Consider the following 27,564-nt stretch of genomic DNA (forward strand, 5'->3'; position numbering starts at 1 on the left):
TGTATGTCAGCTTTCTGTGTCTCCAAGTTTCTGGGCTCAAGTGTTCCTGCAAGTCTTGACCTCAGTATAGAAAAATAACGTATCTACAGCCTCTAGAGCCCTCCCAAGCCCTTAAGCAGGGCAGTATGCCTTAACAATTCCAGAGAGGGGTAGAATTGGAGACTTCATTAGTTTTATGGCAGGACCTAGGAGTTTTCCATCCAGAAAGTATCACAGGAAACAACTTAAATGTTGTGTAGTGAGGTACTGGTGGAAGGAATTTGAATATGAAATGAACCCTTGAAAAACAAGATCAGAGAAACAAAAAAGAAAATAAGGAGTCAAAAATTTAACCTACAATTTCTCTGACAAAGCAAGTGCTCTCAGGACGGACAGACAGACAGATACATCAAGGACAAGCAACTGCTCTAAGCTGTCACAGGCAGATAATCTTCTAAAATGAAGGGACTGCTCTGTGTTTCAACTGGTAGAAGAACAGGAAGCAGCTGCATTGAACTGCAGATTTACTACAGCTCAGAGAAAACAACCAAGGCTTTGAAAGAAGCTACCAGTTAAACCTGAGACGAAAGGTTCAGCACCAACTGAAAACTTATTACTTGGCATGACTGAAATCTAGACAGCAATAAATGATATTGTGAAACTACCCAAGGTCAAACTGCATCCTAAAAAAAGAGCAAAGCAAAAGGTCTGAAAGACAGCTCCTGTGGGTCCTACTTTTACTGACTGAGGTTAGAAAAGAATGACCTGAAAGAGTACTAACGGAGCTGTGGCAGTTGCAATGGAACTTATATTTTCCACCTTATTGATTCTAGGTGAATTACACACCCTTATGCAAAGGCTCTTAACTTTAAGTATGTCTGCCACTGTTGTCTTTTTCTATTACAACATTTTTCATGAGGTAGGAACTTAAAATATTGAAACAGACATAAATCCCATCTATTCCCATTGCTTTTGGATATAAATGCTTGAGTAATTTTTGATACTCTAAGAAGAGGAGATACCTAGAGAGAGAGAAAAACATCATCCTGTCTATCAGAGCTGTTTCAGAAGAAACAAATGTCTGCATTGTCACAGATTGAGACATAGAAAGATTATCAGCCCAGGATACTCTGAAAGATCACTAAGTAGGAACTAAGCCGCTAGATTGTAAACTCAGAGAAAACATATTATCCAAAATGACGTAGTGCATGATACCGAGTATCAAGAGCAGCTTATAATGCAGAAACATCAAGAAATTGTCACTCTTAATAAAAAAAGTAAAAACAAAAAAGAAATTCAGAAATAAGTCTTTCATTCTGTTAACTCTTCTCTTTGTGCTTAGACACTATAGCAACTTATGTATGATCATGTACTGTTCTGAAGAAACAATATTACTCAGGAATACCAGGATGCAATAAGGATTATGTAAAAGCCTTAAGTCTGAATTTCCACATTTTTGCTTGCTTAAATCAGATGTTTTTTAAACACATATTTAATATTGTAACCATTGATTCACTTCACTATGCAATCTTTTAATAAAGTTAATTTTCACACCACTCTAAGTCCAATTTGGAACAAAATAATTTCTAGAAGGAAGTCTTATAAACAACCATTTAATTTCATGGATCAGCAAATTCTCATACATGATCATACGAATTGATCACTAAAAATCTCCTAAGGTAAATGAATAGCAATTTGTATGTCATTCATATTAGAAAAAATTGAAGACAAAATCTAAAAAAAAAAAAAAAAAAAAAAAATCATATTCTGTATTAGTTACAATTTGTTGAACTTTCCTCTTATTAGACATATTCCTGTTATTTCATCTCTCATGACTACATTAATACTTGTTGTTTGTAGCTATTCAATAAAAGCTTTCCTTAGAAATCTTACCTCATATGTTATTTTCAGACTTGACTGAAGCAAAATAGGAGTAAATTTTGGATGAACTTCAGCAGTAAGCCACAGGCGAAAATTAGGTTGGGGCTGAAGAGTATTCAATTCCTATTTAAAAAAAAAAGAGTTACTGTAATAAAAATTATAAATGATTTTGCAGAACAGTAAAAGTTTAAAGGGATACCACTGACTTAAAATCATACTTCTGTCTGAAAACACCTACTGTTGTTGCAAGTAACATCTGAGATTACAATAACTGAGAGAGATTGGAGAAAATAATTTTTTCAGTTTAGTTTACTTTGTGGATTTCACAACACTTTGTATATAGTTATTTCACTATTACACCTTTATAGCAGTTCTCCCCTCCCTGTGTGAGCCTTTCACACAACAGAGAAACAAATCTTTTTGTAAATACAGGAAAATATGATGCAAAACAAGAAAAACTAGCAGGAGGACTCAGAGGCAGGTGTAGTACTCAAACTACTTAAAACTAATTTTTAAAAAATGAATTCTGAGCTGACACTGTCTCTTAAGCAGTACATGTTCTCAAGTACGTATGAGTCACAATGGGACTACTTAAAAATTAAGTACTAATTCATCATAGGGGTGGCAGAATAGGGCTCTAAGGAAATAGTTAATTTTCTGTAACACAATGAAAATTAAATTTACCACATCAAATGAGGTGAGTTTCTCTTTGATTTCAAACATATAATCACCCTGGTGACTAAGAAACCTGAATTTTATATACATAGCATGGAAGTTGCCTGATGTTTCTGAAATGAAGCAGATGAGTCTGATGCAGTTATTCTCACCTTTTCCAAAATAGGAAGCCAAGATACGACAAGATGTAAGTTCTTCAGACACAGCCATTCTCCATTGCGTGCACATTCTTTTAGCATTTGAATGGCTAGGTCGGCTTGGCCTTGGCCCATGGCAACCTGCACAAGAAACACATTTGTATCAGGAATTTATTATGCCTGAATGTTTTGTTTAATAGTGAAAACAAGACAACCTACTTAAAATTAAATTATAAATACAAAATAGAAAGGTTATTCACCATTAACTAGAATTCTCTGAATGTTTTACTTTTGCAGATCCCCTTTATAGGAGTAGAACAGACCTCACAAATCCTCCAAACATTACAAACATCTGGGTGTTAGGGAATGTACATGCATCAACACACAGAACTCAGCATTTTAGACAAGGTGTCAGTGATTTGATCTAGATGGTATATCCTTTATGATCTATAGGAACCATTGGTCCAATATAATTATGATGGAATTAAAAATGAGTCTGTTCCCACATAATGATGAAATGGGAGATGGGTTATTGCAAAAGATTGGACTGGAGCTCACTAGCCAAAATATCAAAATCAGTGCTTGGTATTGAATGAGCTAATGTTGCTGGGTGATGGCAGTGCTGTTTCTGCGGCTGACATACAAATGCTTTGTTAGATATTGAGCTCTGAAAGTGTGACACTGCTGGTACTGAGATTGCTGATGCCACCTTTGGTACCAAAAGAGATGTGTTTGATTCTCTTCTATTCACATGGATGTAAATTAGGAATAACGATATTGAAAATAATGTAGTTACATCAGTGTAAAATTGGTAAAGGACAGGAGAAACAGACATGTTTTCTTTCTGTGGGGAGATACAAATACCCTAGCAGAGGAACTTGTCTTCTTGGAAGTCCTATCTGTTTGAACAAAAGAATAAAGGAACATAAGAATGCCCGTACTGGATCAAATCGATGGTCCATCTAGCCCAGTATCCTGTCTTCCGACAGTGGCCAATGCCAGGTGCTTCAGAGGGAATAAATAGAACAGGTAATAATCAAGTGATCCACCAAGTCAATCATTCCCAGCCTCTGGCAAACAGCAATCCCTGCCTATCCTGGCTAATAGCCATTGATGGACCTATTATCCATGAACTTATCTACTACTTTTTGAACCCTGTTATACTCTTGGCCTTCACAACATCATCTGGCAAGGAGTTCCACCAGCTAACTGTGTAAAGAAATACTTCCTTTTGTTCTTTTTAAACCTGCTGCATATTAATTTCATTTGGTGACCCCATTTGGCTGTTAAATAAATTAGGACTTCCAAATGGGAAGTCAAAAATCTAAAGTGAACATTCTGAGGAATGATGTGTGAAGACAAGATTTCCCTTTCCTCATCTCAATGAAATTGCTGAGTTAATGAAATAGGCATCTGTGTCAGATGCACTGTACATTATTCCTAACAAAAATTCAACCAAGCTCCCCTACCATCTAATGGAGACTGTCAAATAACAAGGGACTTGGTACAACATAGGTCAAGAAGAAGTCAAAGTACTTCTGAGGGACCTACTAAAGTTTGTCTTGGCTTCTTTGTCACTGATGAAACAGTGGTAGGGGAAACCATGACTCTGTGGCTAATTCCAGAAGACACCTATTGATGGAAGAGCTGTCCTGCTTTTTATCCCTGAGCTCCAATAAATCAAAGAGTTTGTGGGCCTTCTCTTGGACTGATGATGCAGGGATGCATACTGTATAAGACAAACATATTATACCTTATCTTTGAATGCTTTTGAATAACCAGGAGAATATAAGGAAAAGGAGATCAAGTTATTAGGTGAGGTGGAAGTAGATGTTAAAGCCTCAATGGTCTGTTACTTATCTTTCACCTCCGTTTCAGAATTACTCTCTGTCAGTTTACAGAGATGATTTATGAGATAAATTAAAAAATCTGAGAGATTCTGTTTTCTCTGTGGAATGTTTGGGAAGATGATTTTTGGAGATCTAGTTCTTCTCTTCTAATTTCTTTTAGTAGGACAACCTCCAGAAGATTTACCATAAAAATGTCACTCTTTGTCCAGATATCATTCCAGAATTCTATTACATTATATGAGATGCCCAAGAAGGAAGGGACAGTCTTGGATATAATCATACAGAGCCAATGCCAGATGTGTCAAAAGATGAAGTGTGAGAAAGCTGCTCTCGTAGATAGGGATCCCAGAGAGACTTGAATCTTTAGAATATGAGAGAAGGGACAGATCACATTAGTATTCATTTGAGAAAAAAGAACAAATTCAAAGACTGCTGAGAGGCAAGATTAAGCTGCCACTATCCTGTTACTACGTCATCAGAGGAGTTGAGGAAGATTGTGTCAGATCCAAAGTGGAGTACCTCAGATTCAAACACCCACTGGGGACAAGTGCATCAGGATTATGGGAAGACCTTAAAAGGTTAATTGCTGTCCGGTTATGCACATATGGACCCAATTGTAGATAATCTTGGTCAGCTCTAAGCAGCTGACTTTTGAAGATGAGTCCTTCTCATCTTTACTGTGCATCTTTTTAATTTTAAGAGCTGCATTCAATAGCACCAAATATTCTCTGTACTTGAAACAAAGAGGCTTAGAGAAGTTCGGAGTCTTCTGTTTATTCATAGTTGGATTTTCAGGTACAATCCAGAGTCAGGTTGTAGTGTGCTGACAGATGGGCTGATGAGACACACTCTTAAAGAATGATCTTCAGACTCCTTTGTCACATCAATTAACCTTTTGTGATGAAATGCAGCGTAGAGCAAACAACATGTGGAACTAGAGCAGCTTTCACTTAGGCAGGAAAGCATCTGTTGTGCTGGTCAGTGATAGACTTCATGTTATCACAAAACATGCACCTCTTGAATCTAAATGCTTCCACAGAGAAGCCATCTTGAACGATCTACTGGGCAGACATGAAAGAGTAAAGTACTGTACACATATTACTATCAGCTATCAATTAACTAAAATTTAGTTTGTATGTTTCTCAAACTATTTAATAAAACTTCCTGAAGAAAATGATGATCAGTAGTATTGAATATTACTTAAAATTCTGATTTGACTTTTTCAGTTAAAAATAGAAATTAATAACACTGATATGACCATTGTAATATTTTAAATACAAACATTTTATTGTATCATTATGCATATCTGAAACCAACCTGGTGGTAACATTCTCCATGTCTTTCCACACTGGCAAGTTCTTGTAGTTCTTGAGAAGGATCAGCGCCAGGAGAAATAATTATCAAGATGGGCTCAATTTCCAATGTCTCTTTATACAAACGTTTTAGATTCAGAGGCGTTGGAGACAATTCTTTTATTGCTGCAATAGGACAAATATTAAGAAAATAAAGCAACAAAGAAGAATAGAATGCTCCTGAGAAATGAACTTTTTCCACTAAAAGATCAAGCAGCTACATATATGGCTGAAACAAAACATTATTTCCTAAAAGACTTATTTAAAAAAAAAAAAAAAAACTTTTAATTCATACAAAAGAAACCTACTTTGGTATATAAATAAGGTACTGTAATACAACAAATTCATATTGCAAAATTAAACATCAAGACACAATTGGACAGATGTGATTATGGACTGCCTTAGCTGCTGTGAATGAACTTAGTGATCACAAAAATGTGCATATGTTAGCACCACATTATTTCAGGATATCATAGTTCAATTACAATGAATTGTTTGCATGTATATACAGACATCACATGTATTGGGGGGGGGATTAAATCTTGAACCTTCAGAACTAATAAATACAACACCCATAGTAACAATAAGAGGACTAAAGAGAAATGAAATGTACTTGTAGTTGATAAGCAGAAATAGCTCCCAAGTGCACTCTAATATTGGGAAAAGCCTTCTTCAAAGTTCAGAATCTCAGGAACTGACGAAAAGTGACAACTCTTTAGATAAGGCCAAAATTAAATTGCTTTGATTTCAGGAAGTAACACTTCCTTGTAGATACTTAGAGACTGTGCTTCCTTGGAGCATTCAACATCAATGTTTCATAAGGATCATGATTTAGGCCATATAGCATAGGGACTCTTCAGCTATTTGGATAGAGAATATTTAGTCTTACAACGAGAAAGAAAATCTGGGAGCGTAGATAGAAGCACCCATGCTCTAATAACCCATCCATATGATTCAAGCTGATTCAAAATGATGCTCCTAAACTGGAACAATGAGATGTATAAAAGTGTTGTGTCTCCTTATCTTCCAGGTAATATACAGAAAGAGAAGAACTGGAAAAAAAGAACACAGGAAGTTTTGACATAGGCTCAGTTTAACTCCAGTGTGACAGTACCACCATATAAACCTTATGGTCTTGCTTATATTGAGGGCCTAAATGATTAGAGGATGACCTTGCACATGCTCTTTACACGAAGATGAATTTCATCCATAGTTTGCTGCAACATGTAACTTGATGCTGAGCACTTTGACCTAATTCAGCAAAGCATTTAAGCACGTTTAAAGTTATGTGTATGACTGAAGTCTCACTGATGTAAAAAGAATTTAACCACATGCTTCAGTGATAATTCTGTGCTTGGCAATATTATGTTTCTCTCACAGATCTTAACCACCTGAGGAAAAATGCAACTAAAGTGAGGACACATAACAACCTTTAAGGCAAACTAGCCAGCACTTCTTGGGATGCAAACACTCAAACTACTCGATCATCCAGTTAAGCCCTCTGTTACTCTGCAGCAGAATACTGTGCTCTGATTTGGCTCTCTTCAACTCATGTCAAGTTGATTTTTTTTTTTTTTTTTTTTTTACAATTTACCATGTTTACTAATGATACAGAACATGCAAGGCCTAATTAACATATAAACATTGCTGCTTTATCTAGTGTGACAGGGCCAGACCGCAGGGCTATGAAAGGGTACTCCTATTTGTAAACTAGGACAGGTGGGCGGGCGGGAGCCCGCCCACCGCTCAAGGCTCCTCCCACAGCCTAAGGGGAGGAGCCACCAGACCTAGGATACAACTAATTGCTTGGGACAACAAATGTAAGAACAGGAAAAGGGCGTGAGGGTCAAAGGTATAAAAGAAGGGAACCAGAAGGGGACACCGAGCAGAGAACCCCGGACAGCGCCCACCGCTCCCGGAAGTATAACACAGAGCTACGTTTAACCATGTGCAGTGTAATGGGGATGATGAGACTCACACCAGTACCATGGTTCCCATGTTAAGCAACATCACTCCTCCACACATCTGTTGTGAGGGTGCTACATCCAGAATGGTAGAGAAGATCAGGACAAATCTGAGCCAAAATAGAGACCTCTTAAACCCAGTAGTGCACTTCTCATCAAGGCACCCATTGTGGGCCCACTTGGTCTGCCCAGATTTCTCTGTGACATCTATGTGATGTGAAGAATGGCTTGCAGCTGATGTCAGAAATCAGTCTCTTATAACTGACTTGACCATGTGTGTACCTGGTTTTGATTTGCTATGCTACTCATGAACCCTTCTTAACGGATTTTGAATGTGGTAGGTTTAATGTGCAGCCAGCCTTTACACTTGGGGTCAACAAGAGGATTCCTCATGAGGCTCTGGCTACAGACAGACAATGTCACACAACATTGATAACTGCCCTATGACAAGATTTGATGGTGTTCTGAGGGCTCTAAACTTTGCTGATAAGGCTGCTGCAAATTGGCTCCATGTCAAACATCAAACTGCTTTTAAAATATATTTGAATTTTAGAAAGAGGAGCACATTTTTAAACATATTTACCTCATTTTAGGTCTAGTAGTACAAATTCTATAGTGCTTTAAATTGTCAGAAGCAAGTTTACGAGCCAATTCAGAATATAGAAGAAAGTCCTATAATTCAACTTCAGGCAGTCTCCTAGCTCTCAGTTCAGGTGCCTGACAAGGCCTCGTTTGTATTAGCTCCCAGAGCTGCAATTGCAGGGAAAGCCCTGCTCAGCTGCAGATGAAGCATGCTCAGTGTGGATGGAATCTTCAAGAAATTTAGCTACTGAAAATCTAAGAACTTAGTGAATGTGTGCAAACTTTGATTTTTCAAAGCTTTATTATAACTTGGCCAAATTTGGACAGATTTTCACAGGGGTGGCAAAAGGTACATTCTTGGCCCAAAGGCCACTAGCCTGTCAAATTTCAAGTCCCAGCTCCAAAGCATGGCAGAATTAGAGTTTTTTCAAAGAAAAGGCTGCAAGAATTATTTAACATGGGCAAAACAAGGTATTTTTCCTTAGCCTCTTTCTCAGAAACTGGTCTTTTAGATTAAAATTTCCAAAAATACTCATCTTAAGGCAGAAACTCAGCATGGAAAATTTCAGACTGAATGTTTAAAGTTTGGTAAAGTTATAAGTAACTGAAAACAGGACCTGATAATGGAACATGTCTGGCAAACTTAAAAGGCAGAGCTGCCAGCCCTACAAATAATTCTATTCTATTCTATTCTAGAATCCACTTATGTACTACAAACTGCAGAACTAGGCCACAGTTTGCATGTACTGACTGGCCTTTGCCAAGTGTTGACACTTACGTTATTAAGAACCTGGCTGATTAGTGCAAAAGGATCTTGTAAAAAATAAATCTCTACAAAAATTATTAAAAATGTCAAAGTGTAGTAGAAATATAATACAAGATATAAAGAGCATTCCACAAAATTGTATCTTGAAACTACAAAATAGCTTTGACAAATACATACAACAAAAGAATCACATGCATAATACTGTATCTTTTCATATGCACGTTTAATCTTCAGACCTTTAGTATGGATGGTATAAATTGTAATTTGGCCCACTATGGGGCATTTAGAATCATGCAGCTTGCTGTTCAATGTACGGCCAGACAATTCCCCGCTTCATTTGGGACAATTTGCAATCTCAAGGATGCATGGAGGGAGAAGGGATTGCAATTATCCCTGGCCTTTGTATGGAGTGCCCACCAACATGTTACAAAAAGAAAGACTCCTTGTACCCCTCCCTTGTGTACACCTGTGTGGCTGTATATAATTTACACATTTTTATTTTAGTATAAAATCTCATTTTGCAAATGTGAAGAATCGGGGGTGGGGGTGGGGGGGGAGTTCAGTGTGATACAGTGAGAGATTGATTTCCTTTTCACCACAGCCATAATTAAAGATGGAATAAATTAAGCTTCAACTGAATTTCACCAAGCAATCGAAGTAAAACAAACATTAAAAAATAAAGTAAAGACAGAGTACCCTGGAGTGCCTCATTATTGGATTTTCTGTCACAGCGTTAGCTCCTTTATTAAAGAGTGGTAACAATGAAAATGGAAAGTTAGTGATTAAGAAGATACTATACATTTCATCCCTGTTATTAGAATATCTTGAGCTCAATTTTTTTCTTTCTAGGGATGGAAGAGACAAACAAGATGTACATGTGCATTTTAGTATTGGGACAGTAATACAGTAAAAGGGTTGGGACTCCATCCATCATCACATCCTCTCTCCTTCATATATATATATATATATATATATATATATATATATATATATATATATATATATATATATTTATTTATTTCTCTAGTGAGATGTATGTTTTCTATAACTATAGTCCATTTCTGAAATGCAAAGATTGCACAAAGGATAACTGTAACGTAAAGACCTTATTTTCCACATAAATGTTAAAAGGCAAATTAAATGAGAACTTAAACCTCTAATTTTAGATAAAAAAATTAATCAGAAACTAGTTCTTGGAAGTTTAAATTTAAAAAATTTTAAATTCATCCTGTGGGTCACATTCTACTGTGAGGAAGATGGTTGCCTAATCCTGGACCTTCTCACTCCCCACATATCAATTTGTCTCTAGTAATTACATTCCTAACAAACTGGCAATGAGTTTCTGTCATAAAAATTTAAATAATCCTCTGAAGAAACTTCAAACTGTTGACTAGGGATACCAATGAAAAAAATGAGAGGCAACAAAAGACCTAAGACTGAATCATCTAAGCAACTGAAGGGGGAAACTGCAAGGCCACAGCAGAACCTAGCCCAGGATATCTCAATAGTGAAAATTCGTCACAGACTGACTGGATTCCATCTCAACAGATATTCATGGCCTGTCCAAAGATGATTGTGAAGTAAAATCTGTAATGGCTCACTTGGAAAATGAGCAAAATCAAGGATATGACATTTCCAGTAAATGAGCAAAAGCAACGTCTCAAAGTCACGCTGCAAAAGAGTGCTTGAGAATCGACGTTGGCTAATTTACTCACAATCAACTGAGAAAGTGTTCTGTTTTTGCTGCAGAATATTCGTCAAGAATGCCAAACAGTTGTTTGTGCTTTCTGTGTACTCTTACTGACATAACTTAACTGATGATCTGAAGTAACATGAAAAGTCACCTGGCCATTTTACGAACTACTCCAAATGAGTGAAGGCTGAGTCCAGAATCAAGCTGAATAAATGCACAGACACAGAAAACAGCACATTATTAATTTAGAAAGCCAGCATTGGAAGAACATGCTCGAGGATCTGATCTCAATTACACTCTTCCTTGCAAAGAATAATTTGGCATTCCAGGGCTCGTCAGAGAAGTTGTTCACTGAAATTATGGTAATTTCCTTAAAAACAGTAAATTTGGTAGAGTCCCCTGGGAAACACAATGATGTCATGCCTAGCACTTATGTCAAGTAGTTCATAAAGAAGCTATGGATCATTACTGGAGCAAAACAATTCAAAATGAATTGATTGACCTTATGGCAAGGAAGGTGCTTAATAACATATTGATGTGGCTCAGCAAAGAGGAGTACCACACCGTAATAATGGACTGCACTCCCAACATTAGTCACAGTGAAAAGATGTCATTTACAGTAAGTTTTGCTGACAACGAGGATGGCTGTATCCTTCTGGCTGCCATTACCTCAACCTGGTTGTGTCAGATGCAACGTCATCTTCTTTAGATTCTGTATCTCTCTTTGGAGTACTGCAAAGGATATTCGTCCTATTTTCAGCATCAACTATCAGGTGGAAGATCCTCACTAACAATGATACAAATCTGACGTGAAGATGCTAAGTGACACTCGCTAGGAGAGCCACATTGACAGCATAAGGCCAGTGACGTACAAAGTGACTGAGGTGTACGATGCCCTGAAGGAACGGGCACAGTTGAGTAAAGCTGAGGCCAGAATCCAACATGAGGTGCAAAGCCTGGCAAACCAGATCACTGACTTCAAATTTCTGCTCTAATTTGTGATCTGGCATGATATCCTGTTCCAACTAAATGCTGTAAGCAAGGCATTACTAACTCAGTTCAGGGACATTGCAAGCACTACTACATTATGAGAAGCTGCCTTGATTTCGTTGTGGCCTACAGAGACATATTTGAAGATGTCATCACTGCTGCAAAAGAAATGGTGGAAAACTTAGGAGTTGAGCCTGTCTCAAGGAAACTCATATTCATCAGAAGATGCGACAGTTTGGTTAAGAGGGAAGAGATGAGGTGTTGGGAAGCTCGGAAAAAATTCAAGAGGGAGTTTTTTTGCTTGCTTGTTGACACTGCTTGAGTGTCCACTGAAGAAAGGTTTAGACAAATGAAACACCATGAAAAGACTTGGCGGTTTTTGAATGACCTTAGTTAGCTGCTGGCAGACAGGAAAACATCCTTGAACAATTGTATGGACCTTCACTGGACGCTGACACATGGGGAATGTTCAGACATCAATGATAACGACCTCTGTTAAACTGGACAAGATCTGTCACATTTTGCCACACAAGAAACACTCTCCACTCCAACTTCTCCAATTCATTCATGATGCAGAGCTGAAGGAACTTTTCCTAATGTGTGGACAGCTTTGAGGATTCTGCTCATGCTGCCAGTCAGTTGCTAGTGATGAGCACCGCTTTTTGAAGTTCCAGATCATTAAATATATCTTTGATCGATAATGGTTGATAAGAGACTGACATCACTTGGTATTGTATCGCTTGAAAATGCCATTGGCCAGTCTTTGGGTATCTCTGATGCTGTGCTTCAGTTTGTGAGGCCAAATGCGAGAAAAGTGATCTTCTGAACTAAAGGACTAGGACTAACATTTTAAAGCTGTCACCTCCTGTAACACTATGTAATACTGATCCACCCAATGTTGGTGCACAGTTCAATTTCTTGATGTTAGTATGTTTCAGTTATTTTTAAAATTAAACAGTATACAACAGACTGATGCTATTTGTTTTGCGAATAATTATGATTTACCGAGATGCAAGGGGACCAAACAAACTCAAGTATGGGTTAGTTTTGAGAAAGTCTCTGTGAGATGAAATCTGATGTGCTGTTTAGCAGTGTAAGCTGGTGGCAGGGTCCGGCCAGGGCATCGCGACCCTTCCTCGGGCCCAGGCTCCAAGGAAGTCCACAACGCCTTGCTATACCCCTCCCCCTCAAGTCCAGCTCCCAGTCTCCGGGGCTGGCCTGCTACCCATCTCCTATGCGGGACAAGGCATCGGCGTTGGTGTGGTCCCTACCGGCTCGGTGCTGGATGTTAAAGGCGAACAGTTGCATGGTGAGGTACCAATGCATCACCTGGGCATTGGTGTCTTTCATTTGGTGGAGCCAGCGGAGGACTGCGTGGTCGGTAATCACCATGAAGGGGCTGCCAAGGAGGTAATAGCTTAGGGCCTCGAGTGCCCACTTCACTGCCAATGCCTCTTTCTCAATGGTCACATACCGTTCTTCTTGGGGAAACAGCTTGTGACTAATATATAAGATGGGGTGTTCCTCCCCATCAAAGTTCTGGGGGAGCACGGCCCCCAGTCCAACGGCCGAGGCATCGGACTGTACCACAAAGGGGCAGCTAAAATCGGGGCTGTACAAAACGGGCTCATGGCACAGCGCATCTTTCAGCGTGGTAAACGCCCTGTCACTATCTGGGGTCCACCGGACACGGAGTGGCTGATCATTTCACAGGAGGTATGTGAGCGGCGCGGCGAGGGTGGCAAAGTTAGGGAGGAACCTACAGTAGTAGCTGGCCAAGCCCAGAAACTGCTGCACCTGCTTCTTGGTAGTCGGTTGGGAGTACTCTTGCAGGGCTTGTACCTTCCCAATCAGGGTTCGCAGGGTTCGCCGACCTAGGGTGTATCCCAGGTAGGTGGTTTCCTGCCACCCTATGCGACATTTCCGTGGGTTGGCGGTTAACCCCGCATCCCGCAGTGTCCTCAGAACCGCGGCCACTTGATTTAGGTGCTCACTCCAGTCGCCGGGGTCCTGTGGAGTCCGAAGGGCATTTGGATAAATTGGTATAGCCCACTAGGGGTCGCAAATGCCGTCTTTTCCTTGGAGCTGGCATCAAGGGGGATTTGCCAGTACCCTTTGGTGAGATCGAGAGTGGTAAAATAGCGAGCCTCCTCGAGTTGATCCAGCAATTTGTCAATGCGTGGCATGGGGTAGGCATCGAACTTCGAGATGAGAATGACCCGCCAGAAGTCTATGCAAAATCGGCGCAACCAGTCGGGTTTTGGCACCAACACAATGGGGCTGCACCATTCACTAGTCGAGGGCTCTATCACCCCTAGCCTCAACATGGCTTGGACCTCTTTCTCCAATGCCCCTACAGATGGTGGGTGCACCACCTCGCCTGGGTGGGTCTCAATTGTGTGGTATGCCCGGGTGATCCTCCCGGGGGTCGCGGTGAAGGCCGTGGCAAATCCTTTCACCAGATTGCCTGTCGCCTCTGGGTCTCGGTTAGGTCGCCGCCCAGCTGGGGCTCACCGGGGTCCTCCTTGTCGGGGATCTGTGGGCCTAAGTCCAGATCTGAGGGGTGAGGGTCGATGAGTAAACCCTCCCGCTTACGCCAATACTTCAACAGGTTAAGGTGGAAAATTTGCTTCTTCTTCTGCCAGTCTGGTTGTCGGACCTCATAATTCACCGGGCTGACCTGTTGGATAATTTCATATGGCCCCTGCCATTGGGCCAAGAGCTTGGACTCGGCAGAGGGCAATAAAATGAGGACCTGGTCACCTGGCTTGAAAGAGTGGGCCCGCGCTCCCTGGTTATACAATCAGGCCTGGGTGGTCTGGGAAGTTTGCAGCCTCTCCTGGGCGAGCATCCCAGCCTGTCGCAGATGTTCCCTTAGGTCCAGGACATACTGGAGCAGTCCCTTCGCCGGCAACGGGGCCTGCTCCCACATGAGATCCAGGATTCCCCTCAGTTGTCGGCCGTATAACAGTTCAAATGGTGAGAACTGGGTGGAGGCCTTGGGGACTTCCTGGATGGCGAGGAGCAAGAGTGGGATCAATTGGTCCCACCGCCACAGAATCTCCAGGTGGAACTTCCGGAACATGTGCTTCAGAGTCCGATTGAATCGCTCCACTAACCCATTGGTCTGGGGGTGGTATATCAAGGTCTGGAGCTTCTGGACCCCAAGGATGTCGCATACCTCCCAAAACAGTTGGGGGGTAAAATTACTTCCCAGGTCTGTGAGGCGCTCCTGAGGTAGCCCCACCCTCACGAACACCTTGACCAGTTCACTTGCAACCGTCCGGGCGGTAACATTCTTTAGAGGGATGGTCCCCGGGAAGCAGGTGGCATAGTCCATCAGGATGAGGAGATATCGATATCCTGCCACACTTCGTTCCAGGGGCCCAACCAGGTCTATGGCCACCCGTTCAAATGGCGTTTGATCAGAGGGAGAGGCACGAGGGATTTCTTCTAACAAGATGCATTTCAATATAGCACATGAAGTTAAGAGATAAAAATATATTTCTACGTATCAGCAAAATCAGTTTTCAGTAAATTAATCTGACATCAGACTATTGAGATTCATAAATTTTAACCATTGATTTTTTCACTTCTTCAAATAAAGCCATTTGAATTGGCTCCATTAACAAATTAAACAATTGGGTGAAAGGTAACAAGGGGGAAAGCTCTCTGTGACCAAAGTCAGTCTGCAAGCTTTTCTTAGAGAAGATTTTAGCCCTTTGGGGAGCCTTCTTTTTTCTAGGTTTGGAGCCCGAGGAGGACAGAGAAGAAACAGAGGAAGTAATTCATGTTAGAATTAGGAGATTTATCCCAGGGGCCTAGAGAAGGAGAAGGTGATCATGGTGGTTATTAATTGGGCAGAAGAGGTATGAACAAGCAACCCCTCCAAGCATGACTCCCATACTATTTGTAAAGAGCTGTTCATGATTTATGAAGTGATCTCAAAATCAGCATCTCATTGAGAAGCATGAGAGTGTGAGTGAAAATCTTGCCCCACTGAAGTCATCAGAATTTCTTTTTTTATTCCATTCACTTCAATATGGCTGGAATTTCAGCATCAGAATGCATAAACATCCCATGAGGATATTCCTGAAGAGTGACAGGTTGTCTGAGCGAAGTACAGCACAGACAAAATTGGGTTACCAAGGTGGAAAGTTGGGGCAGCAGATTCAATTGTACAGCAGGTCTCAGGTTCAGGATAGATAACACTGGGTCAAGTCGAGGTCTTACTTTTGTCCAGGTCTGTGCTGGACATTTCTCCACTCATGTCAAGAACCATACTGGGCACTTGCTGCCAACATACATGGATGCTCTCATTTGGGAGCTAGCTTCAGTCTGTCCATTCACTGTCATGAAGGACAGTACTTGATCAGTAGTGACCTCTGACAGGGTAGGCTAATGCCCTCTCATTAAATATAGTGGCATTGTTTGCTTTCTTGGAGCAGGATTTGACTACATGACTAATCTCCACAGAGAGAAAGCAAGAAAAAGAAAAGAAATAATGCCACCAAAAAACCCAAACATGGGTGAGAGGCCTAAATCCCCATGCTCAGAACACAGCTTCTGTGAATAGTTGTTCGTGATGGCAAAGAAGCAGCAGACGTAGGCTGCATCTGAGTTCCAAAACTTATATGTGAGGAGCCTGGAATGCACCATGGTCTTTGGCTTATTAGCTGTTTCTATGGCCTTTGTAGACATGCTTAACCAAGTCAGTCAATCTCCAAACTGGAGAATTACTTGTTATGTGTACAAATAGGTATTAATATTAAGCTGGTATTTCACATTTTGACTATGATAAATTCTAAAAGAATGATAATTAATGCTTTCTTAAAAGAATATCACATATAAGTAAGAAATTAAGAGTTTACAACTCTTATGTAAGCCAAAGTCTAGTCTAAACTGTTTAGCTTGCTAAAGCATATAAGGCTCGTAAGAGTGAAAAAACAAAACAAAAAGAGCATTTGCACCTGCAAATAGACTTGTATGAAGAAAATCTTTTTCAGGCATTACTACTGCACCTTTTAGTCAAAATCTGGCCCACCAAATCTAAGCAAATTCAAGTGCTAGGTCAATAAACAAAATGAAAATTGTTAAAATACTGTTGTAAGCCACAATGATGAGCATTACCAAACTCAAAAGACAAAAATGAATTTTATTAAATCCAGGGCTGGCATAAAGAACTGAGACATAACTGTGTAGTGGATGAGACATTACACACATAGTGAGGAAGAATGCTAATTTTTGACAAGATGTGGGACTTCTACAGTATACTAACTATGCCAAGCTGTTCTTCTACAATAAGATCAACATTCAAGACTTTTTTTTTAAATGAGTAAATACGTTGGACACATTCTGTCTGTTGGTTCTTTTTCGGCACTTTCTTGAAAAAATCTGCTTGCAAAAAATGGAATGATTACCAATTGAGTTATTTCCAGAAGACTAATAACTTCAATTCTTGGAGCTAGATAAGGCCAATCTGGATAGTTAGTCAAAACAAATCATGTACCATTTGTTCTTAATCTAAAAAAGTTAAAGGTTGAAACAGGCTGTTGTTGACCTATATTAATAAGAAATAGCTAGGTTTTTCACAGTGACTCAGAAAACAACAAACAGATCATTGCTGTATTTTTTAGATATGGCTCAACAGCTACTGGACTGACATTCCAAACTACTGACGGCTAGTCCATGCAAAATGCTGATCTACAAAAATGTTGGCAGTATTATTTCAAGCATGTCACCCCTGAGCCTTTGAGTCCCTTTACCAGCTCTCTTTTATCTTCATATCAGACCCAAACTTTAGTCCTTATTTTTAAGTCTCTCATGATTTAGTCCCTCCTTCCATTTATCCAATCTTTTATCTTGCTATGGTATCACCTGTTCTTTTTGTTTTACCAGTAACAACAGCCTCTTTCATCTGCTTGTCTACTTCTCTCACAAGCACCTTTTTCCATGCTTCCTTTTATGTGTGCAACAGCCTCCCCAAATGGGTTTGCACCACCACTGCCCTGGTTTTCCTTCAAATCCCTTCTCAAGGGCCACCTGTACTGCGACACCCAGGTAAACTGCCTACTGATAATGGCTAAGAAAGTAAATAGACAGTTAAGGCTTGTCTTCATTACACCACCAGGTCAATGTTAGTTACTCAAGTTATATTACTTATGTAATGTAACTGAAGTTGACGTACCTTACATTGACTAGCTGTGCTGTCTTCACTATGCTATGTTGATGGGAGACACTTTCCTGTTGACAGAGCTTATGCTTCTCGTTCCAGTAAAGTACCAGAGTTGACAGGAGAGTGCTCTGCCATCGAGTGAGCGTGTCTTCACTAGACTCGCTCCATTGATGCTGCTGCATCAATGACTGTGGGGCCAATTTAGCGCCATAGTGAAGACAAGCCCTTAGAGATTCATTAGTAGTTCATCCTCTTTTCTTATTAATGAAACCTTTGAAGACTTCAAATTGTACACTTAGTTAAGAATACATGCAATTTTGTTTTCCTGCTACTGTCACCACTCACATCACTGTGTTCTACAGCACACGTTACATCTTTTTCCCTATTTAGAGTGTAAGCTTAATAGCTGACTTTCACAAATATACAGTGTCCAGCATGACAGCCCCCATCCCCATAATAATCCATCTCCTATGTATATACCTTGACTGATTGTCAGACCTCTACAGCAAGTTCTGAGTGTGCAATGTTGCAAGGCTATGAATTTGCTGCGTCCCATATGCCACAAATAATGACTATGACATGTCTGAGTCTCAGAGATATTGGAGGCTTGGTCTACACCTAAAACTTAGGTTGACTTAGCTATGTAATTCAGTTTTCAAAAATTAAAGTCACAGAAAAATACTACAGAATAAAATCTATTCAAAATCAGCTCCCTTCCCCTCCAAAGAACCTTTAGAAGTACAGTAATAGTAAAAAAGAACAGAATAAACAAATTTAGTAATTAGGTTTGTAGTTATTGTTTTAAAAATACAGTATAAACAAAAAGATTAATTATTAGCCTGTTGTATTAAAAAAACCTGTATACTAGAAAGAAGCAAGCAAATCCAAATCCTACTGTGCTCTTTAGTTCTAAAGACTTAAGACATACATAAGAACTGTAAAATAATGGCAGAAAAAAAATGCTACAAAAACTATCAAACTTACCTAGGGTTTTACATGCAAAAAGGGCCATTGAACTCTGAAGTCTGTCTGGTCTGACAGCCTGGACCACAAGGACCTTAAGAAAAAAAGTATATTCAGTAAGATTCAAGTATATTAGAAGAGCAGTATGTTGTAACAATTTTAAACCTGAACAGCAGGCTTACAATAATAAAATCTAATAAAATCCTTTTGGGGGAGAGGGAAGATTCTTCTCAAAATAACAGAATTTTAAACATCTTTTCCAGAATAGGTTTACTGACTTTTGATATTTATAATTGTAAATCATCTAGTAAAACTATTCCAATTCAAAGATAAATAGCTAATATAACTGTTCCTTTTGGGTGTAATTCACCCCTGTGTAGAGAGCCGCAGAATTGCTATGCACCACCTAAGCTACACCTTGTGATGGGGTGTTCACCTGACACTAGCGCAGAAAGGCTTAAGAGACTCAGGAGGGATTAAATAACCTGTGAGGCCACATATAAGAGAGAGTTAGGCTTGATACACAAGCTCTGAGTGAGGCTGGAACCCAGCTGTGCATGAGCAGGTGAAGCTGGTATAAGGCCAGGAAGTGAGGATACAAGGGGCTGCAGTATGGAAGCCTGCTGTCACTCTCTGGGCTGAGAGGAGGAAAACAGGAAACCCAGGGTGCCAGTAGAAGCCCTGGGATCCTGGTCCTGAAGGAAGGGTGTACCCTCAGAGGGGTGGTAAAGTAGAAGCTGGATAGAGGCATAGAAGAAAAATGTTCAGGGAAATGACAGCAAGTTTTGGGACAATAGAAATCTTGGTCGCTTATTTGAGGGTCCCTGGGCTGGAACCCGGAGTAGAGGGCAGGCCCAGGTTCCCTACCTGCCACTGGAAAAGTGGCATAGTCTTGAACTGGAGGACTGCTAAGAATAATATCCAGTCCAATGAGATTTTCCCAGAAAGGGAAAACTATAGTGAACTGACTGGAGGGTGAAAAGGGAGCATCCTGAGTCACAAAGAAGAAGCACTGCAACTCTGAAGTATGAACGAGACATGGGAAGAAGCTTGAGATCAGGTAGAGCAATTCCCCAGACACAGTCATGAGGAGTGGTGCTATGAGGAGGTGCCCTAGTGGTGAAGTGAACCTATTATACATCTGTCAGGCTGGAACTCCTTGTCCAATAAAGAGATTGTGTCATGTAGGTAGCTAGAGTGACAAGCACCAAGGTTAGCCTTACTTTTGCTAATTTGCACTTGAAATGTATTTAATGTATTCTTAGCTACTAACATTAGCATCTTGCCACTCTTTGATTTGAAGAGCAGAGTTCAGTATGTAGAGTTTACTCACCTTCTGCAATAAATTGGATTTCTTCTATGTGCAAGTCTCTATAGGTGTGCCATGTCAGGTGCACATGCACCCCCTATGCCCCTGGAGATTTTTGGTAGCAGTTCCTGTTCAGCCTACATATGCACCCTACACCTCTTCATGCCCTGGACCAAGGATATATAGGGTTGTTTGGGCAAACTGCCCTCAGTTTCTTTTCCACTCCAAAGTCCCACCGGGGTAACTCCAAAGCAGAGGGAAAATAGGGTGGAGAGTGGAGCACACATCTCAAACAACTATAGCTATTGCATAAGGTGAGGAACCTCTGCTTCTTCTTTGAAGAAGTCTCCCTCTGGGTGCTCCATTTCAGGTGACTTCCAAGCAGTATCTTCAGCAGAAGGAGGTAGCTTCTGAGGCAAGTCCAGTACTGAAGACGATACTGCAGTCTCAAGGACAGTATCTGATTTAGAAGAGGGAACCACTGTACAACGTTTGGAAAAGGTATGAATTGAAGACAAAGTAGAAGCCTTGCAGATCTTATGCAACACTGGAAGACTGGAAGATCTCATGCAAGACTGGAAGGGACCTCGATAGGTCATCTAGTCCAGTCCCCTGCACTGAGGCAGCACTAAGTATTACCTTGACCATCCTAGTAACCTGACCACCATCTAACCCAGTGGTTCTCAACCCGTGGACCGCTTGTAGCCCAATCAGTGCACAGCTGTGGCCCATGTGACATCCTCAGGGCCACACAGGTAGTAATTTATATTGTGTGGACATGGCCCACATAATACAGAGAGAGCTGCATATGCAGCCCACAATGGTAAATAGGTAGATAACCACTGGTCTAACCTGTTCTTAAAAACCTCCAGTGATGGAAATTCTACAACCTCCTTGGGTAATTTGTTCCAGTGCTTAACTATCCTTACTGCTAGGAAGTTTTTCCTAATGTCTAACGTAAATCTCCCTTGCTGTTGTTTAAGCCCACTACTTCTTGTCCTGTCTTCAGGGGTTGAAAACAATTTATCCTCCTCCTCTTCATAACAACCTTTTACATACTTGAAGACTGTTATCAGTCCCCCTCTCAGTCTTCCCTTCTCCAGACTAAACAAACTCAGTTTTTTCAATCTTGCCTCATAGGTCATGATTTCTAGACCTTTAATCATTTTTGTTGCTCTCCTCTGGGCTTTCTCCAATTTGTCCACATCTTTCCCAAAGTGTGATGCCTAGAACTGGACACAGTACTTAAGCTGAGGCCTTAGCAGTACTGAGTTAAGTGGAAGAATTACTTGTTTTATTTTGCTTACAATGCTCCTGCAAATGATCCCAAAACGAGGTTCACTTTTTTTGCAACTATATTACACTGTTGACTCGCATTTAGTTTGTGCTCTACTATAAGCCTCCAGATCCTTTTCTCCAATATTTCTTCCTAGGCAGTCATTTCCCGTTTTGTATTTATGCAATTAATTATTCCTTCCTAAGTATAGTACTTTGTGTTTATGTATAATCCAATTTTATCATCGGAAAAGTAATAAGGATAAGAACATTATAATATTTAGCACTTATAGGGTTTTTGTTAACATACTTCAGAGAACTTTTGCAAGTGAAAAAGTATCATAAATTCCATTTTACGAAGAGGAAAAATGAAGGTTGACATTGTGAGTCATTGACAGAATAGAGACTAGAACCTGTTTCTTTTGACTCCGAATTCCATGCTCCTATTCAGTGGATCAAATTGCTTCCATAATGTGGATGCAAAACACAGAAATAAAGACTTTTGTGCAAAAAGGGACAGAGTTCATGTTGCATTAACTATTGTATTGCCTGACCTTTCAATGCTTAATTTGCAACCTTAACATTACATGAATGTAGGGGGTTTTATGTTTACTGTTGAACTAATTTAATGATATCCGGCTTGACAGGCTGAAAAATAGTTCAGTAAGGGATGAATAACAAGGAAAAGGTAGTGTCACCTGTCTAGAAAATGAAACCTGTACATTTTAACGAAGAGTCTCTTATCCTAAAGCAGATGCTCAGTTTTAGTACCAGCCCACCAGCACATATATTAAAGACCCTGGTACAATGGTAAAGGACATTAAAAATAAATAAATAAAAATTAATTAGATAAACCGATCAGGCTCCCATTGAAGACAACATAATTATAGGCAATGATTATTGTTAAACCAGGATTCGAGCCTAAATCTCTTAATTATGAAGTAAAACTGTGTTTCAACACTGATAGTAGAAGTATTTTCAAAATTATTTAGTATTAAAATATTACCTGTTGAAATAGGGAAATATTCTTTGCAATAATGGATGGAAAATTTTGTTCACACATAGAGCTCTGAGAGAAAGAACGCCACAGATCAGCATCTTCAAAGCAGAGTGTCTGATATAAAGCTGGGAGAGAGATCTACAAAGTAAACAGTGAACATTTAACAATAAAAAAATAGCAATGACTTATAGACAGCCTGACATATACTCTGTATTATTTTTATTCCCTCTTTTATAAACTCTTCGTTCCTTTCCCTTCCTTCATCCCACCTCAGTCCTTTCCATCACCCATGGCTAATTTATTTCATTCAATGCACCTACTGTTCTCTGTCCCAGTTGCTCCCATACCTTTCTCTCCCCCAACTGCTCTTGCTCCCTACTGAAGGGAGGAAGTGAAAAATAACCAATATTGAAGTATCACAGTTCTAGTGCTCTGAAGCTAGTTAATTTCTCTCCCTGACCCATGAACACTCAGCCCTTTCCTTCTTGCTGGTGAGCTTTATGCAGTAGGAGAGTTGCCCTAGAGTAGCACTTCAGGATTGTTACTTCAATTTCACTCCTTTCAGCAGAGGAATGTAGACTTTTTTTACAGGAATAAGACCAAGAAAATGTTGGGACTTCATATTAATATGAAGCTACCCAATCTAACCAATAGAGCCTCAAACAGGCCTCTAAATGTGTGCATAAAATTTGATCTAGCTATCCGATTTATGCATGTAAAATTGTAGATACAAATTTCTAAAATGAAAGACCATAAGCAGCCTAAAATTAGTATGTCAAAAATGTTTAGTAATTTTTCTACTTCCCATAATGGTTATTTTTTATCTAAATGAAATGAAAATGTAATACTTTGAGTAGTCTTGCAATCTAACTATTACACATGCACTTTTATGAAGATTAAAATTCATTATTATGTAGGAAACAGATGAGAAATACTAAAAAGTGAAAAGGTTCAAGTAAACAGGGATTAAATGAAAAATTACTTTCAACTGGGTATATATTAAACTGTTTTTTTGGAAGAGGTAATAAATAGTTCTTAACTAATTTTGAATACATAGTTTAAAATAACTACAACTGCCATCATATTGGAAAATATTTAGTTTATTTTCAAATCCATATTAGTATTTGCAAATAAATCAAGACCATTTCAAATTTCATCACATAGACAATACCTTCAGAGATGCTACTGCCCAAGTTCGTTCCTGTTCTATCCAAGAGGGAATTTGGTCACGGATACCTCTTTGTGAATCCTTATAAAACAAAGTAAACTATATATTTGTATACATTATACATATGTTTATAAAATTCAAACCTACAAGTTGTTTAATAATTAATGTTTCAAATGAAAACAGATATGAAAACATTGGCAACGTCCTTTACAGAAACCTTTCAATGGTGTTCTATTGATAAATTTATGAATGATGTAGCAATGTTTGTTTATTATTGCTATTTTATAAAGTTATTACATTTTGCTCATATAAGAGGCACCTCAGACTTGACTATGAGGCTTACTCCTACCCCTTCATCTTCACAGCAGATGAGTACCTCTAAAATATTGAAATTTAGATACTTATTAATACATTTAAATAAACTTTACAGTAATGCTTTATTGTTTTATTGAAGCATATTAATGATACATAGGGACCCTTAGCAGGCCATTGTAGAAGAACCCACAGGACTTATTTCAACTTAGGACAGACTGGAGGAGAGGTCATACTGAGAAAGGAAACAATCAGGTTAGAAATGTTCCAGTCTGGATCTTTTCTCTAAGACATCTGATGTATACGAAGCAGCAAGAAAAAAAAATATGGAACAAGAAATAAGTAATATACAGGAACAAGATTTTGCTCTTTTCTGAAATGTAGTATGGTTAATCCTGTGAAGGGGCATACCCCCATCTCAATCAGGAGAAGGCTAACAAGCTCCTTTGTGCTCAACTGTTACCAGATAGTCACCCCTGCAGAGCCTGCTCCAGCTGAAGGAAGCAAGCTTTAAAAGGAGACACTTGTCACAGGAAAGGGTGGCAACCAGGAAGAAAGCAGCTGTGCCTCAGGAGTAGCTGGCCCTTACTACAGACCAATGGAGAGGGAAACAGCTGACAAGCCTCTGCCACCCACAAGGGCAAGCCAGATGTTTATAAGGTAACTTATAGACTGAACACCCCCTTAAACAGGAGACCCATATAGCCAAGGACCCAGAAAGGCTGGAATAAAGCTCCCAAACAGGAGAAGGACTCTTAAAGGGGAAGAGACTCCAAAGCTGCCTGAATGTGACCCAGACAAAGACCCAGCCTATCACTGACACCACTTGGAGCAATTAGCTGCCAAAGGATTTTTTTTTTTTTGCAGAGGAATGAAGGTCAAGACTGTAGCACTCAATAAAAATGTTGATAGATGATCAGGTGGCAGTGTTACATATTTCCTTTGTTGTGACTGACACTTTTTCTGCACAGCACAATAGTGTTCTGAATGGACTCTGCTCCCTTTTTGGACTAGTTTCTGTGCAGCCATATAAGCTTCAGTATTTCACAGCATGATCCACCTGGCTATAAAGCAATTAGAATCTTGCAGACCCAAGCACTTCTGGTGAAAGAACATCAGTAAAGATGATGTTTAACAAATTCAATCTTAATGTCTCTTCCCACGTCCAAAAAGATGAGCTTCACTTTGGGCAGACCAAAGGAAAAATAATCTCTGGTAATGTATGGAAAACAGAGTTAATCCTTGTGACAGATGATTCTGAAGTTAGAAGAACTATCTTCTCTTCATGGGCCTTGTGTTTTAATAGCATACATTTTGGAGACATTTCTGGCTTTTTTTGCTTGTAACCTGTGTGACGGGACCAGCCCTGATGGCTATAGGAGGGTGTTGTAAGGCATATATATCAGCCCCAGGCTTAGCAAATCCTTGTTCTCTGGGTGATCCAGCTGCGGCCACTCCAGGCCAAGTAGGCCAATCAGGCCAGCTGGGCCACTCCAGGGCAATTAGGCCAATTATGCCAATCAGGCCAGCTGGGGCCAATCAAGGAGCTTGCCCCAGCAGTTAAAAGCCTCCCAGTCAGGCAGATGTGGGCAGCTGAGAGGGAGCTGAGTGGAGGAGTGGAGTACAGCTGCTGTGAGGCGTGGAGGAGCGGAGCGGAGCTGAGCTGAGCTGAGCTGAGCTGCTGCAAGGTGTGGAGCTTGTGGAGAAGTTAATGTGGGTGTGGCGAGAGCACCCAGCCACGGAAGTTAAGAAGGAGCCGGTCCAGGCAAGACCAGAGGACGCTGGCCCCAAAGAGACTGAAGGAGGACCACAAGCCGGGGGGGCTACAGACGAGCGACCCAGGGAAGGTAGTAGCCCCTGGACTAAGCTGTTTGAGGCTACTCCTTGCAGGGTTCCTGGGTCGGGGCCTGGGGTAGAGGGCAGGACCGGCCCCCCCCCCCCCCCCCCGCCTCAGCCACACCACCAGCATAGCCGTAGGGAGCGCAGACCCATGGGGCCAAACAGGCCCACCTTGCCACGCCAGGAAACATGGAATTAGAAGCCATTGGTTTGAAATATTTGCTTCTGACATATTGTAGCCCTCTCGACAGACCCCAGGTAGGGAAATAGGTCTGACTTTTGGTTTGGATAGATGCTGCACGAGGACATTTATTATTATTGGGTGATCTACCAGAGATTTGCCCATATTGTTGCACTAATATGCTGATGGGTCATCAGCAGTAATGGTGACAGGTCTCAGACTAGGTCATTCTGTAAAATTCCAGAAGAGCTATAATGCTTGCTTTCTTAATCTTTACTGTCTTGATACCAATGGGAGAACACTGTCCAAATTCTTTAATAGGCCAAAGGAATAGAAAATTTCTATGAAACTATGAAAAACAATTATTTTAGAGGAATGGATTACTTTGTTTAGTACTTGTCATTACATAGCCAATATGTCACTCAGTCTGGATTAGGATGCAGTATCAGGCTATAACATAGGATATAGAGTAGAGACCTTTATGACAGTTTCACTAGGTCCAAACTCCGTGGATTTCTTAGCTGATTTTAGGGCAACAACAATTATAATTATTTCTCCTTTTTCTCTTAAATCTTCTGAAACACGCTTCTTAGTAGCAGAAAGGGGGGAAGCATAGAAAAGCAAATTCAGTGGTTAGTGAAACTGTCTGTTTCCAGTGATCTTGGGTGAAGAAAATCCAGTGATCTTGGGTGAAGAAAATCACCTAAAATCACCTACACCTAATGATGGCATAGCTTCCTGGATATCAGCTTTTTAGAGATCATTCTGAACTATCTGCTGAAAGCTTACCTAGTTCACTTGTGTCTTCAGTATATCCCTTTTGTACTGATCACTCTGATAAAGCTAGGTGACCTTTGCCCAAGAAAAAAAAAGTTATTGTTTGGCATTTAGATTTGCACTTTTTCTGCCCTATTCTTGATTTATATATTCCACGGTCATAGTGATGACTCATTGAACAAGAAAGTGCTCCTTTTTCAAGTGATCCTGGAAGTCTGATGAACCATGCTGATCATCTCTAAGAAGTTGATGTTCTAGAGTCTCTGACCTTGACCATGTTCCAGGACATTGTCCCAGATGTAATCCCCATCCTGGAAGACTGGCATCTGTGGTTATGATTTTGAGCTCAAACTTTTGCAGTTAGAATGCTACTAAACCATCCAGTTTCCACCCACTGATGGGCTGGATCACTGGATGTTATCTTCATTTTCTCTTATTTGGGAATGGTTTCAGGTTTTTAAGGGGAATCCCAAAAGCTCTGTCATGTGCAGTCTTGTCCACTGAATAACGTTTGAGAGCAAATGACAAAGGAGCAGCAGGTAAATATGGATGTAGGATACTCTGTACCATAACATCTTGGACATTAGTGTCTGCATTTTGTTAAATCTTTTTTGTGTAGGAAATGCTTTGGTTCTCTTTGTGTTTATCTCAACTCCTAGAATATCCTATGAAAATCCCATAATAGCCTGGTGAATA

The 27,564-nt window shown here is 40.1% G+C and overlaps 1 protein-coding gene across 3 annotated transcripts in view; it reads right to left on the minus strand.

Moving 5' to 3' along the window:
• Window positions 1-27,564, minus strand: part of DYNC2H1 (dynein cytoplasmic 2 heavy chain 1) — a 410,146-nt gene that overhangs the window by 183,402 nt on the left and 199,180 nt on the right. For all 3 annotated transcript variants that reach the window (XR_010923568.1, XM_067567730.1, XM_067567720.1), the window contains exons 73-78: window positions 23,763-23,840; window positions 22,598-22,729; window positions 19,029-19,101; window positions 5,840-6,000; window positions 2,688-2,813; window positions 1,873-1,983 (exon numbers count right to left, since the gene is read on the minus strand). Coding sequence is in view for 2 of the 3 variants with exons in the window: in XM_067567730.1 (XP_067423831.1) it covers window positions 1,873-1,983; window positions 2,688-2,813; window positions 5,840-6,000; window positions 19,029-19,101; window positions 22,598-22,729; window positions 23,763-23,840 (681 nt within the window). In the remaining variant the exon portion in view is untranslated. The remainder of the gene's footprint in view (window positions 1-1,872; window positions 1,984-2,687; window positions 2,814-5,839; window positions 6,001-19,028; window positions 19,102-22,597; window positions 22,730-23,762; window positions 23,841-27,564) is intronic.

This window comes from Emydura macquarii, unplaced genomic scaffold, assembly GCF_026122565.2.
Source record: "Emydura macquarii macquarii isolate MOO-44397 ecotype Brisbane River unplaced genomic scaffold, CSIRO-AGI_Emac_v2 contig_318, whole genome shotgun sequence".
Lineage (NCBI taxonomy): Eukaryota > Metazoa > Chordata > Testudines > Chelidae > Emydura > Emydura macquarii.